The sequence below is a fragment of the Lithobates pipiens genome, unplaced genomic scaffold, assembly GCF_037356315.1.
Source record: "Lithobates pipiens isolate NorthernLeopardFrog02 unplaced genomic scaffold, aLitPip1_a1.2 Scaffold_28, whole genome shotgun sequence".
NCBI classification, from domain to species: Eukaryota; Metazoa; Chordata; class Amphibia; order Anura; family Ranidae; genus Lithobates; species Lithobates pipiens.
This window is the reverse complement of record NW_027507789.1, coordinates 218,440,607-218,454,749: the sequence shown is the minus strand read 5'-3', so window position 1 is coordinate 218,454,749 and position 14,143 is coordinate 218,440,607. Positions and strand designations below refer to the sequence as shown.

At 53.2% G+C, this 14,143-nt stretch overlaps 1 protein-coding gene across 2 annotated transcripts in view; it reads right to left on the bottom strand.

The window, feature by feature from the left end:
* Nucleotides 1-14,143, bottom strand: part of LOC143936168 (formin-F-like) — a 218,416-nt gene that overhangs the window by 158,620 nt on the left and 45,653 nt on the right. For both annotated transcript variants that reach the window (XR_013263623.1, XM_077460544.1), the window contains exon 2: nt 12,385-12,477. Coding sequence is in view for 1 of the 2 variants with exons in the window: in XM_077460544.1 (XP_077316670.1) it covers nt 12,385-12,477 (93 nt within the window). In the remaining variant the exon portion in view is untranslated. The remainder of the gene's footprint in view (nt 1-12,384; nt 12,478-14,143) is intronic.

Genomic DNA, 14,143 nt, shown 5'->3' with positions numbered 1-14,143 from the left:
AAGACGTGTGCCATGCACGGCACGTGCGTGATTTTGCCCTGTTTCAATGCGCTAAGCAGATTGGCACCGTTGTCACACACCACTTTACCAACTGTCAAATTGAGCGGTGTTAGCCACTCATCTGCCTGTGAACGCAAAGCTGAAAGGAGTGCCGGGCCAGTGTGGCTCTTTGCTTCCAGGCACAACAGACGCAGCACGGCATGGCAACGTCTCACCTGGCATGTGGAATAGGTTCTGGGGAGCTTGGGCGGTGCAGTGGAAGAGACGCTAGCAGCGGAAAAGGAGGAGGCAGCTGAGGAGGAGAGGGAGGAGGATGGAGTAGGAGGAGGAGAAGAAGAGTCAGGCCTGCATGCAATCCGTGGCGGTAAAACCAAATCTACACGGGTGCCACGGGTTACATGCTTGACGGCCGTCAGAAGGTTCACCCAGTGGGCAGTAAAACTGATATACCTTCCCTGCCCGTGTTTGCTAGACCACGTGTCTGTGGTCAGATGTATCTTGGCACCGACACTGTGTGCCAGAGATACATTCACTTGCCGCTGAACATGGCCATATAGCTCTGGGATGCCCTTCTCTGAGAAATACTTCCTTCCTGGGACCTTCCATTGTGGTGTTCCAATGGCCACAAATTTGCGAAAGGCCTCCGAGTCCACCAGTTTATATGGCAGTAGTTGGCGGGCTATGAGTTCTGACAAGCCAGCCGCCAACCGTTGGGCAAGAGGGTTATCCGGCATCATCATTTTTTTACGCTCAAACATTAGGCCCACGGAAGCCTGCCTTTTTGCAGAAAAATGTGAGCTTGGCGTGATGGAAGGTGGAGTGGAGGACAATTGTGAGGAGAGAGGAGAAGGAGAAGTAGAAGACGAGGCTGGACGGTGAGAGCCTGCAGTGTGGCTTTGTGTGTTCCGTTGCTCCCACTGGGCTCGGTGATGGCTGCTCATGTGCCTTCTTAAGGCGGTCGTCCCTAGGTGAGTATTGGGCTTACCGCGACTAACGCGTTGACTGCAAAGATTGCAGATGGCAACGCTATTGTCAGCAGCGGACACGTTAAAAAAAGCCCACACTGCGGAGCCATGTGCCGGTGTCCTGGGAGCGCCAGATGTGACCGTACATGGTCGATGACTCGCTCCTGATACATTTGCAGTCTGCTTTGTCCCTGCTGTGCAATGTAAGTCATTGCTGCTTCTCCTCCCTATCTGCTGGTCCATATCTCCCTCTGAACTCCCCTCCTCTTCCTCTCTTGTGGGCACCCACGTGACATCACTAGACACGTCATCATCAACGTCACCTTCCCCACCGCTATAAGTAGAGATCTCGGAGTAGGCAGCAACACCGGGGACCAACCTCCTCCTTGGGCTGATCTGGGTACTGGCGTCAGACTGCTGAGTAGCGCTTGTTGCTACCTCCTCTTCCTGATCCAATACCAAGAGTGGCTGCGCATCAGAAATGTCCTCTTGATATGGATCGGAAAATAATTCCAGTGACTCAAGCGGAAGGTATGTGGTGGTGGTGGTGGTGGTCGTGTTGTTGGTGGTAGTGTCTTTGGGGGTGCACATAGCAGAGAGTGAAGAAGAGGGTGCAGATCGAGAGGATGAGGAGGGTGCAGAAGAGTAAGGCTGAGCGAGCCACTCAACCAAGTCTGGTGCATCCTTTAAAGTAATTGAACGCACCTTCTGCAACTTCCCACTTTGGCTCAAGCCTGTTGCTCCTGCCCTACCCCTACCACCCCTGCGGAAGGGCCTGCCTCTTCCTCTGCATGTCATTTTTTAAATGACCCTGTGACAAAACTCTTAGTCCCTATACCGCTGAAGGACTGCTGCAGTATAGGTGAGCGGTCAGCAGTGGTGCACGTCAACCCTATCTATTGTGGACCTATAGCGGTCCTTACAGAACAGCAGACTGTACCGCACTCAAGCCTATGTACCGTAGCACCCTATACCAAGTTACCAGTCCTTATAAGAACTTTTGTGGACCAAGCAGGTTGTGTATTAGTGTTTAGCAGACTGTACGTCAGTCCCTATACCGCTGAAGGACTGCTGCAGTATAGGGCAGCGGTCAGCAGTGGTGCACGTCAACCCTATCTATTGTGGACCGATAGCGGTCCTTACAGAACAGCAGACTGTACCGCACTCAAGCCTATGTACCGTAGCACCCTATACCAAGTTACCAGTCCTTATAAGAACTTTTGTGGACCAAGCAGGTTGTGTATTAGTGTTTAGCAGACTGTACGTCAGTCCCTATACCGCTGAAGGACTGCTGCAGTATAGGGCAGCGGTCAGCAGTGGTGCACGTCAACCCTATCTATTGTGGACCGATAGCGGTCCTTACAGAACAGCAGACTGTACCGCACTCAAGCCTATGTACCGTAGCACCCTATACCAAGTTACCAGTCCTTATAAGAACTTTTGTGGACCAAGCAGGTTGTGTATTAGTGTTTAGCAGACTGTACGTCAGTCCCTATACCGCTGAAGGACTGCTGCAGTATAGGGCAGCGGTCAGCAGTGGTGCACGTCAACCCTATCTATTGTGGACCGATAGCGGTCCTTACAGAACAGCAGACTGTACCGCACTCAAGCCTATGTACCGTAGCACCCTATACCAAGTTACCAGTCCTTATAAGAACTTTTGTGGAACAAGCAGGTTGTGTGTTAGTGATTAGCAGACTGTACGTCAGTCCCTATACCGCTGAAGGACTGCTGCAGTATAGGTGAGCGGTCAGCAGTGGTGCACGTCAACCCTATCTATTGTGGACCGATAGCGGTCCTTACAGAACAGCAGACTGTACCGCACTCAAGCCTATGTACCGTAGCACCCTATACCAAGTTACCAGTCCTTATAAGAACTTTTGTGGACCAAGCAGGTTGTGTATTAGTGTTTAGCAGACTGTACGTCAGTCCCTATACCGCTGAAGGACTGCTGCAGTATAGGGCAGCGGTCAGCAGTGGTGCACGTCAACCCTATCTATTGTGGACCGATAGCGGTCCTTACAGAACAGCAGACTGTACCGCACTCAAGCCTATGTACCGTAGCACCCTATACCAAGTTACCAGTCCTTATAAGAACTTTTGTGGAACAAGCAGGTTGTGTATTAGTGTTTAGCAGACTGTACGTCAGTCCCTATACCGCTGAAGGACTGCTGCAGTATAGGTGAGCGGTCAGCAGTGGTGCACGTCAACCCTATCTATTGTGGACCGATAGCGGTCCTTACAGAACAGCAGACTGTACCGCACTCAAGCCTATGTACCGTAGCACCCTATACCAAGTTACCAGTCCTTATAAGAACTTTTGTGGAACAAGCAGGTTGTGTGTTAGTGATTAGCAGACTGTACGTCAGTCCCTATACCGCTGAAGGACTGCTGCAGTATAGGTGAGCGGTCAGCAGTGGTGCACGTCAACCCTATCTATTGTGGACCGATAGCGGTCCTTACAGAACAGCAGACTGTACCGCACTCAAGCCTATGTACCGTAGCACCCTATACCAAGTTACCAGTCCTTATAAGAACTTTTGTGGAACAAGCAGGTTGTGTATTAGTGTTTAGCAGACTGTACGTCAGTCCCTATACCGCTGAAGGACTGCTGCAGTATAGGTGAGCGGTCAGCAGTGGTGCACGTCAACCCTATCTATTGTGGACCGATAGCGGTCCTTACAGAACAGCAGACTGTACCGCACTCAAGCCTATGTACCGTAGCACCCTATACCAAGTTACCAGTCCTTATAAGAACTTTTGTGGACCAAGCAGGTTGTGTATTAGTTTTTAGCAGACTGTACGTCAGTCCCTATACCGCTGAAGGACTGCTGCAGTATAGGGCAGCGGTCAGCAGTGGTGCACGTCAACCCTATCTATTGTGGACCGATAGCGGTCCTTACAGAACAGCAGACTGTACCGCACTCAAGCCTATGTACCGTAGCACCCTATACCAAGTTACCAGTCCTTATAAGAACTTTTGTGGAACAAGCAGGTTGTGTGTTAGTGATTAGCAGACTGTACGTCAGTCCCTATACCGCTGAAGGACTGCTGCAGTATAGGGCAGCGGTCAGCAGTGGTGCACGTCAACCCTATCTATTGTGGACCGATAGCGGTCCTTACAGAACAGCAGACTGTACCGCACTCAAGCCTATGTACCGTAGCACCCTATACCAAGTTACCAGTCCTTATAAGAACTTTTGTGGAACAAGTGAGTTGTGAATGTTTAGCAGACTGCAGCAGAAGGGCAGCAGTCAAGTATAATATCCTTTCTATATTTGGAAGAAAGAATATTATACATGTACAAGCCTATTACTGTACCACTGATACCAGTCCTGAAAAGAACCTTTGTGGAACTAATAATAACAGCAAGTCTTTAAAATTACCCTCACTGCCTGACAACACTGCTTCCTTCCTGTCCCTATACAAATTGGCAAAAAAAGAGAACGATTAGTGGTTACTGGAACAGCTCTTTTGTGGACCTTGATAGTAACAGCTAATGATGATGATGATGATGATGATGATGAAAGACTAATCTGGCTGTCCCTGTAGCATACACCGTCCTTTCCCTTTCTCTAAACTAACAAAAGACACTCAGGCTGCTGCAAGAATCAGCAGCACAGCAAACCTATCAACACCTAACACCTATACCAGTCCTGAAAAGAACTTTTGTGTACCAAATAGCTAGTGGTTTATCTCTCCCTACTCCACACAGGAACCTGTCCCTATCTTAACAGAAGAAAGAATGTAAAATGGCCACCGGATCGGGTGTATTTATAGGTTAGGGGGAATGTACAAGTGTCCATGTGCTGTCATGTCTCAATTGGCTGTCCTGTATCACATGATAAACGTGTCACCAAAGGTTAAAGTTCTTGTATACATTAAACACGTAAGTCCGCCGCGGCGAACGACGGAAAAAGGCGTTCGAACGTGCGGACCGCGAATGTCGGAAATTCGCCGCGAAACGACCGCCGGGCGAACCGTTCGGCCATCACTACGCAAGATCACTTTTACCGGCGGCGGGAGAGGGGGTCCCTTACTGGTTACCGGATCCATCGGCAGCGGCGGATGCGATCGGATGCTTGTATGGCTTTTAAAAGGGCCATTTTATTTTTTTATTTCTTTCAAATGACAACCTTTTTTTTAAAATTTTTTTGTATTTTTTTTTTTGCATTTTAGTGTAAATATGAGATGTGAGGTCTTTTTGACCCCCCAGATCTCATATTTAAGAGGTCCTGTCATGCTTTTATTTCTATTACAAGGTATGTTTACATTCCTTGTAATAGGAATAAAAGTGACACAATTTTTTTTATTTTTTTTAAAGAACAGTGTAAAAATAAATGGTAAAATAAGAAAAACATTTTTTAAACGCGCCCCGTCCCGCCAAGCTCATGCGTAGAAGGTAGAAGCGAACACATACGTGAGTAGCGCCCGCATATGAAAACGGTGTTTGTGAGGTATCGCCGCGATCGGTAGAGCAAGAGCAATAATTCTAGCCCTAGACCTCCTCTGTTACGCCTCTGTAACTCAAAACATGCAACCTGTAGAATTTTTTTTTTTAAATGTCGCCTATGGAGATTTTTAAGTGTAAAAGTTTTTTGCCATTCCACGAGCGGGCGCAATTTTGAAGCGCGACATGTTGAGTATCAATTTACTCGGCGTAACATTAACTTTTCAATATAAAAAAAATAATCTGTGCAATATAAAAAAAAAAAATGGGCTAACTTTACTGTTGTCTTATTTTTTTAATTAAAAGAATTAAAAGTAATTTTCTAGCTAAAAAAAAAAAGTTTTTAACTTGTAAACAAATCTCAGAAAGAGGCTTGGTTCTTAAGTGGTTAATCAATAAATCTATTTTATTGCTGCACTTAGAGGCGCCCTCTAGCGCCCTCTAATATCCCTATAGCCGTGCTCTGGCAGAATCTCCTAGAAAAAGACATTGCAGGGGATGTCTGCCCTTTTGAATTCAAGCTCTGTACCGAATTCTCGGGGCAAAAGCAGTGAACCAATTACAAGTAGACCTTCAGCGACCAGCAATAATAATTATATATAGAAATGTCACCCGTAGACAAGATGCGGAAAAGTAACGTTCAATCAATAACCTCGTGTTACAAAATGGCTTCTACAGGTTTTTTTCTTCTGTTAAAGTCGGAGTCTTCCTTTATGTGAAAGTTATTTGGGATATGATAGCTGATAACCTTTCACCAGCCAGCAATTCTCAGCAAAAGATTTCGATAATAAAGGTCGTTGCGGTGGTATTCCGTTATCGCGGCTGAAGATGGATTTTCACCGCAGTCGTTTCTCAGATATTTGCGTCACCTCTTGGCCCCGGACAAGGCTGGCTGTAAGCAGTGATTTATCTCGCCGCCGCTACGTCTGATATTATGTATGTGGAGAAGACAAGCAGATAGATGAGATTGTGTGCAAAATGTTTCTGTTTTATGCATTATGAGTTTCCCATTACTGTGGTGTTTGGTGATAATAGGACGCTCGGCATGGCAGGTCATGTGACTGCTGACATCACGTCTGCCGCCTTTGTAAGACGATCCTGCTTTTTAATTAAAAGGAGTCTAAAGTGGTTTTGTATATCATTTCATATTCGAGTTATGAATTTCTTAACCAGGGAAATTTGAAATATCGGATGGGAATATTCTGCATTTTCATATGTCGCCAGCTGGCGGAGCCCCAGGCTCACTTTTGGGAGGAGCTCCAGGCTCGCCCCAGGCTCGCTTTCAGGCGGTGCCCCAGGCCACAGGTTTGCCCTAGGCTCGCTTTCAGGAGGAGCCCCAGGCTTGCTTTCAGGAGGAGCCCCAGGCTCACTTTTAGGAGGAGCCCCAGGCTCACTTCCAGGCGGAACCCCAGGCTCGTTTTTAGGAAGAGCCCCAGGCTTGCTTTCAGGAGGAGCCACAGGTTTGCCCTAGGCTCGCTCTCAGGAGGAGCCCCAGGCTCGCTTTCAGGAGGAGCCCCAGGCTCGCTTTCAGGTGCTGCCCAGGGCTTGGTTTCAGGCACTGCCCAGGGCTTGCTTTCAGGCGCTGCCCAGGGCTTGCTTTCAGGCACTGCCCAGGGCTTGCTTTCAGGCGGTGCCCAGGGCTCGCTTTCAGGAGGAGCCCCAGGCGGTGCCCCAGGCCCGCTTCCAGGTGGAGCCCCAGGCTCGCTTTCAGGTGGAGCCCCAGGCTCGCTTTCAGGTGGAGCCCCAGGCTTGCTTTCAGGCGAAGCCCCAGGCTCGCTTTCAGGAGGAGCCCCAGGCGGTGCCCCAGGCTCGCTTTCAGGAGAAGCCCCAGGCGGTGCCCCAGGCTCGCTTTCAGGAGGAGCCCCAGGGGGTGCCCCAGGCTCGCTTTCAGGAGGTGCCCAGGCTCGCTTTTAGAAGGAGCCCCAGGCGGTGCCCCAGGCTCGCTTTTAAGAGGAGCCCCAGGCGGTGCCCCAGGCTCACTTTTAGGAGGAGCCCCAGGCTCGCTTTAGGAGTAGCCCCAGGTTTGCCCTCGGCTCGCTTTCAGGAGGAGCCCCAGGCATGCTTTCAGGAGGAGCCCCAGGCGGTGCTCCAGGTTCGCTTTCAGGAGGAGCCCCAGGTGGTGCCCCAGGCTCGCTTTCAGGAGGAGCCCCAGGCGGTGCCCCAGGCTCGCTTTTAAGAGGAGCCCCAGGCGGTGCCCCAGGCTCACTTTTAGGAGGAGCCCCAGGCTCGCTTTAGGAGTAGCCCCAGGTTTGCCCTCGGCTCGCTTTCAGGAGGAGCCCCAGGCATGCTTTCAGGAGGAGCCCCAGGCGGTGCTCCAGGTTCGCTTTCAGGAGGAGCCCCAGGTGGTGCCCCAGGCTCGCTTTCAGGAGGAGCCCCAGGCGGTGCCCCAGGCTCGCTTTCAGGAGGAGCCCCAGGCGGTGCCCCAGGCTCGCTTCCAGGCGGAACCCCCAGGCTCGCTTTTAGGAAGAGCCCCAGGCTTGCTTTCAGGAGGAGCCACAGGTTTGCCCTAGGCTCGCTTTCAGGAGGAGCCCCAGGCTCGCTCTCAGGAGGAGCCCCAGGCTCGCTTTCAGGTGCTGCCCAGGGCTTGCTTTCAGGCGCTGCCCAGGGCTTGCTTTCAGGCGGTGCCCCAGGCTCACTTTTAGGTGGAGCCCCAGGCTTGCTTTCAGGCAGAGCCCCAGGCTTGCTTTCAGGCGGGTCATGTGACTGCTGACATCACGTCTGCCGCCTTTGTAAGACGATCCTGCTTTTTAATTAAAAGGAGTCTAAAGTGGTTTTGTATATCATTTCATATTCGAGTTATGAATTTCTTAACCAGGGAAATTTGAAATATCGGATGGGAATATTCTGCATTTTCATATGTCGCCAGCTGGCGGAGCCCCAGGCTCACTTTTGGGAGGAGCTCCAGGCTCGCCCCAGGCTCGCTTTCAGGCGGTGCCCCAGGCCACAGGTTTGCCCTAGGCTTGCTTTCAGGAGGAGCCCCAGGCGGTGCCCCAGGCTCACTTTTAGGAGGAGCCCCAGGCTCACTTCCAGGCGGAACCCCAAGCTCGCTTTTAGGAAAAGCCCCAGGCTTGCTTTCAGGAGGAGCCACAGGTTTGCCCTAGGCTCGCTCTCAGGAGGAGCCCCAGGCTCGCTTTCAGGTGCTGCCCAGGGCTTGCTTTCAGGCGCTGCCCACCAGGCTCGCTTTCAGGTGGAGCCCCAGGCTCACTTTCAGGTGGAGCCCCAGGCTTGCTTTCAGGTGGAGCCCCAGGCTTGCTTTCAGGCGGAGCCCCAGGCTCGCTTTCAGGAGGAGCCCCAGGCGGTGCCCCAGGCTCGCTTTCAGGAGAAGCCCCAGGCGGTGCCCCAGGCTCGCTTTCAGGAGGAGCCCCAGGGGGTGCCCCAGGCTCGCTTTCAGGAGGTGCCCAGGCTTGCTTTTAGAAGGAGCCCCAGGCGGTGCCCCAGGCTCGCTTTTAGGAGGAGCCCCAGGCGGTGCCCCAGGCTCGCTTTTAGGAGGAGCCCCAGGCTCGCTTTAGGAGTAGCCCCAGGTTTGCCCTTGGCTCGCTTTCAGGAGGAGCCCCAGGCATGCTTTCAGGAGGAGCCCCAGGCGGTGCTCCAGGTTCGCTTTCAGGAGGAGCCCCAGGTGGTGCCCCAGGCTCGCTTTCAGGAGGAGCCCCAGGCGGTGCCCCAGGCTCGCTTTCAGGAGGAGCCCCAGGCGGTGCCCCAGGCTCGCTTCCAGGCGGAACCCCCAGGCTCGCTTTTAGGAAGAGCCCCAGGCTTGCTTTCAGGAGGAGCCACAGGTTTGCCCTAGGCTCGCTTTCAGGAGGAGCCCCAGGCTCGCTTTCAGGTGCTGCCCAGGGCTTGCTTTCAGGCGCTGCCCAGGGCTTGCTTTCAGGCGCTGCCCCAGGCTCACTTTTAGGTGGAGCCCCAGGCTTGCTTTCAGGCAGAGCCCCAGGCTTGCTTTCAGGCGGGTCATGTGACTGCTGACATCACGTCTGCCGCCTTTGTAAGACGATCCTGCTTTTTAATTAAAAGGAGTCTAAAGTGGTTTTGTATATCATTTCATATTCGAGTTATGAATTTCTTAACCAGGGAAATTTGAAATATCGGATGGGAATATTCTGCATTTTCATATGTCGCCAGCTGGCGGAGCCCCAGGCTCACTTTTGGGAGGAGCTCCAGGCTCGCCCCAGGCTCGCTTTCAGGCGGTGCCCCAGGCCACAGGTTTGCCCTAGGCTCGCTTTCAGGAGGAGCCCCAGGCTTGCTTTCAGGAGGAGCCCCAGGCGGTGCCCCAGGCTTACTTTTAGGAGGAGCCCCAGGCTCACTTCCAGGCGGAACCCCAGGCTCGCTTTTAGGAAGAGCCCCAGGCTTGCTTTCAGGAGGAGCCACAGGTTTGCCCTAGGCTCGCTCTCAGGAGGAGCCCCAGGCTCGCTTTCAGGAGGAGCCCCAGGCTCGCTTTCAGGCGCTGCCCAGGGCTTGCTTTCGGGCGCTGCCCAGGGCTTGCTTTCGGGCGCTGCCCAGGGCTAGCTTTCAGGCGCTGCCCAGGGCTTGCTTTCAGGCGCTGCCCAGGGCTTGCTTTCAGGCGGTGCCCAGGGCTCGCTTTCAGGAGGAGCCCCAGGCGGTGCCCCAGGCCCGCTTCCAGGTGGAGCCCCAGGCTCGCTTTCAGGTGGAGCCCCAGGCTCGCTTTCAGGTGGAGCCCCAGGCTCGCTTTCAGGTGGAGCCCCAGGCTTGCTTTCAGGTGGAGCCCCAGGCTTGCTTTCAGGCGGAGCCCCAGGCTCGCTTTCAGGAGGAGCCCCAGGCGGTGCCCCAGGCTCGCTTTCAGGAGAAGCCCCAGGCGGTGCCCCAGGCTCGCTTTCAGGAGGAGCCCCAGGGGGTGCCCCAGGCTCACTTTCAGGAGGTGCCCAGGCTCGCTTTTAGAAGGAGCCCCAGGCGGTGCCCCAGGCTCGCTTTTAGGAGGAGCCCCAGGCGGTGCCCCAGGCTCGCTTTTAGGAGGAGCCCCAGGCTCGCTTTAGGAGTAGCCCCAGGTTTGCCCTCGGCTCGCTTTCAGGAGGAGCCCCAGGCATGCTTTCAGGAGGAGCCCCAGGCGGTGCTCCAGGTTCGCTTTCAGGAGGAGCCCCAGGTGGTGCCCCAGGCTCGCTTTCAGGAGGAGCCCCAGGCGGTGCCCCAGGCTCGCTTTCAGGAGGAGCCCCAGGCGGTGCCCCAGGCTCGCTTCCAGGCGGAACCCCCAGGCTCGCTTTTAGGAAGAGCCCCAGGCTTGCTTTCAGGAGGAGCCACAGGTTTGCCCTAGGCTCGCTTTCAGGAGGAGCCCCAGGCTCGCTCTCAGGAGGAGCCCCAGGCTCGCTTTCAGGTGCTGCCCAGGGCTTGCTTTCAGGCGCTGCCCAGGGCTTGCTTTCAGGCGGTGCCCCAGGCTCACTTTTAGGTGGAGCCCCAGGCTTGCTTTCAGGCAGAGCCCCAGGCTTGCTTTCAGGCGGAGCCCTAGGCTCGCTTTCAGGAGGAGCCCCAGGTAGTGCCCCAGGCTCGCTTTCAGGAGGAGCTCCCATGCGGTGCCCCAGGCTCGCTTTTAGGAGGAGCCCCCATGCGGTGCCCCAGGCTCGCTTTCAGGAGGAGCCCCAGGCGGTGCCCCAAGCTCGCTTTCAGGAGGAGCCCCAGGCGGTGCCCCAGGCTCGCTTTCAGGAGGAGCCCCAGGCTCGCTTTTAGGAGGAGCCCCAGGCGGTGCCCCAGGCTCGCTTTTAGGAGGAGCCCCAGGCAGTGCCCCAGGCTCGCTTTTAGGAGGAGCCCCAGGCGGTGCCCCAGGCTCGCTTTCAGGAGGAGCCCCAGGCGGTGCCCCAGGCTCGCTTTCAGGAGGAGCCCCGGGCGGTGCCCCAGGCTCGCTTCCAGGCGGAGCCCCAGGCTCAGTCTCAGGAGGAACCCGAGGCTCGCTCTCAGGAGGAGCCCCAGGCTCGCTCTCAGGAGGAGCCCCAGACTTGTTTTCAGGAGGAGCCCCAGGCTTGCTCTCAGGAGGGGCCCCAGGCTCATTTTCAGGAGGAGCTCCAGGCTCGTTTTTAGGAGGAGCCCCGGGCCGCTTTCAGGACGAGATCCAGGCTCGCTTTCAGGCGGAGCCCCAGGCTCGCTTTTTAGGCTCACTTTCAGGAGGAGACCCAGGCTCACTTTCAGGCTCGCTTTCAGGAGGAGCCCCAGGCTTGCTTCCAGGAAGAGCCCCAGGCGGAGCCCCAGGCTCGCTTGCAGGAGGAGTCCCAGGCTCGCTTGCAGGAGGAGCCCCAGGCTCACTTTCAGGCTTGCCGTTTATTCTTAGCTGCTGTTTTGCAAAAAGGTCAGTTCTTTATAGAGTTCAATAGCTAAAGCTGAAGCTTGCACACTGACAGGTTACTGTATGTAAGGGTCAATCAGAGATAGACAATCTAAAGCCAAATAGCTTCTGGTTTGCTGTAGGGCAGCAGAGTCACAGGAGCTCCCTGTATTACATGATTAAAGTTTTTTTTTTTCCATAGCCCTGGCAGTGACGGCGCTCCCAATGGGGCGCAGGGGTGCCGGCCCCTAATGCATGGATTTCAATGTTTGTTTGTTTTTTGTTGATTTTTTTTTTAAGCACATGATTCAAGCCTGAGGCTCTAATTGACTTCAAAAAGAGGGTGGGCTCACCCAGTTGTGTGACGATAGCGAATTAATATTTGCTAGTGTCTTCCTGCTTCTACTCCCGGCCAACGGGTCAAACCAATTTGATCGTATTGGCCAGTACCAGGAGTGGGGAGGATGTACGGAGAGTCCTCGGAGATGGCTGTCCTGGACGGATTGTTTTTATATATAAAATCTGTCATAGGTCATCCACTTCCAATACATTTTCTGGTTGGAGCAGAAAAGAAGCTCAGTACCTTCTTGGGGTCTTCCACACTTTCAGAGACTACAAGTTGAGATTCCCTTTCCTCCTAAAAGCCCCCCCCCCCCCCCCCCAGAGGTTTTGGTATTTTGGGATAATGCCCTCCATCCTATTTTACTAACCTTATTGTCGTTGGCCAACATAAGCGCTTCATCGATGCCTATCTCTTTATCTTTGACTTTCTTTAGGATGGTCAGGAGCTCCTCCTGGCTGATCTGGAGGGAACAAGCATACGATTAAACGATTAATGTTATTGTAGCGCTCACCTCCTGAAGGGGGCGCCGATCGCCACAGGTTCCTCACCCAAGTCAGTGCCGCAGCAGCCAGGCACACAGCAACAGTCACTCTTTCTGGCATAAAGTGATACTAAACACACACTGTATAATTGACATTCCCTATTTCTGTATGTGGGCGGCTCTGTAATCATTTTAATTAAAAAAAAACATATAAGTACCTTTTTTTTTCCTAATGGATATACAGCTGTCACATGACCCAGCTCTCTCCTAGCCTGTCTGCAGGGAAACAGTGGCAGGAGGAGCTTCTAGTCCTCTGCTGCTGGTCACATGTTCGAAATAAAAAAATAAATAAAAAATAAACATAACATTTGGAATACAAAGTACAAATAAGTAATATTAGTATTTTTTTTTTTTTTTATTGGCATGCAAATATACACTTTATTAGGTCCACCTGTTCAATTGCTTGGTAACATAAATTGGTAATCAGCCAATCAAAAGGCAGCAGCTCAATGCATTTAGGCATCTAGATGTGGTGAAGACGATTTGCTGAAGTTCAAACCGAGCATCAGAATAGGGGAAGAAAGGGGACTGAAGTGAACATGGCATGGTTGTTGGTGCCAGACGGGCTGGTCTGAGTATTTCTGCGATTTTCACACACAACCATCTCTCGGGGTTTACAGAGAATGGTGGGAAAAAGAGAAAATATCCAGTGTTCGGCTGTTTGGTGGAGGAAAATGACTTATTGAGGTCAAAGGTCAGAGGAGAATGGGAAGACTGGTCAAAGGTCAGAGGTGAATGAGCTGACTGGTCAAAGGTCAGAGGAGAATGGGCCGATTGGTCAGAGGTCAGAGGAGAATGAGCCGACTGGTCAAAGGTCAGAGGAGAATGGGCCGACTGATCAGAGCTCAGAGGAGAATGGGCCGACTGGTCAGAGGTCAGAGGAGAATTGGCCGACTGGTCAGAGGTCAGAGGAGAATGGGAAGACTGGTCAAAGGTCAGAGGAGATTGGGAAGACTGGTCAGAGGAGAATGGGCCGACTGGTCAAAGGTCAGACGAGCATGAGCGGACTGGTCAAAGGTCAGAAGAGAATGAGCGGACTGGTCAAAGGTCAGAGGAGAATGAGCGGACTGGTCAAAGGTCAGAGGAGAATGAGCGGACTGGTCAAAGGTCAGAGGAGAATGGGCCGACTGGTCAGAGGAGAATGGGCCAACTGGTCAGAGGAAAACGGGCCGACTGGTCAAAGGTCAGAGGAGAATGGGCCGACTGGTCAAAGGTCAGAGGAGAATGGGCCGACTGGTCAGAGGTCAGAGGAGAATGGGCCGACTGGTCAGAGGTCAGAGGAGAATGGGCCGACTGGTCAAAGGTCAGAGGAGAATGGGAAGACTGGTCAGAGGTCAGAGGAGAATGGGCCGACTGGTCAAAGGTCAGAGGAGAATGAGCGGACTGGTCAAAGGTCAGAGGAGAATGAGCGGACTGGTCAAAGGTCAGAGGAGAATGGGCCGACTGGTCAGAGGAGAATGGGCCGACTGGTCAGAGGTCAGAGGAGAATGGGCCCACTGGTTAAAGGTCAGAGGAAAACGGGCCGACTGGTCAAAGGTCAGAGGAGAATGGGCCGACTGGTCAGAGGTCAGAGGAGAATGGGCCG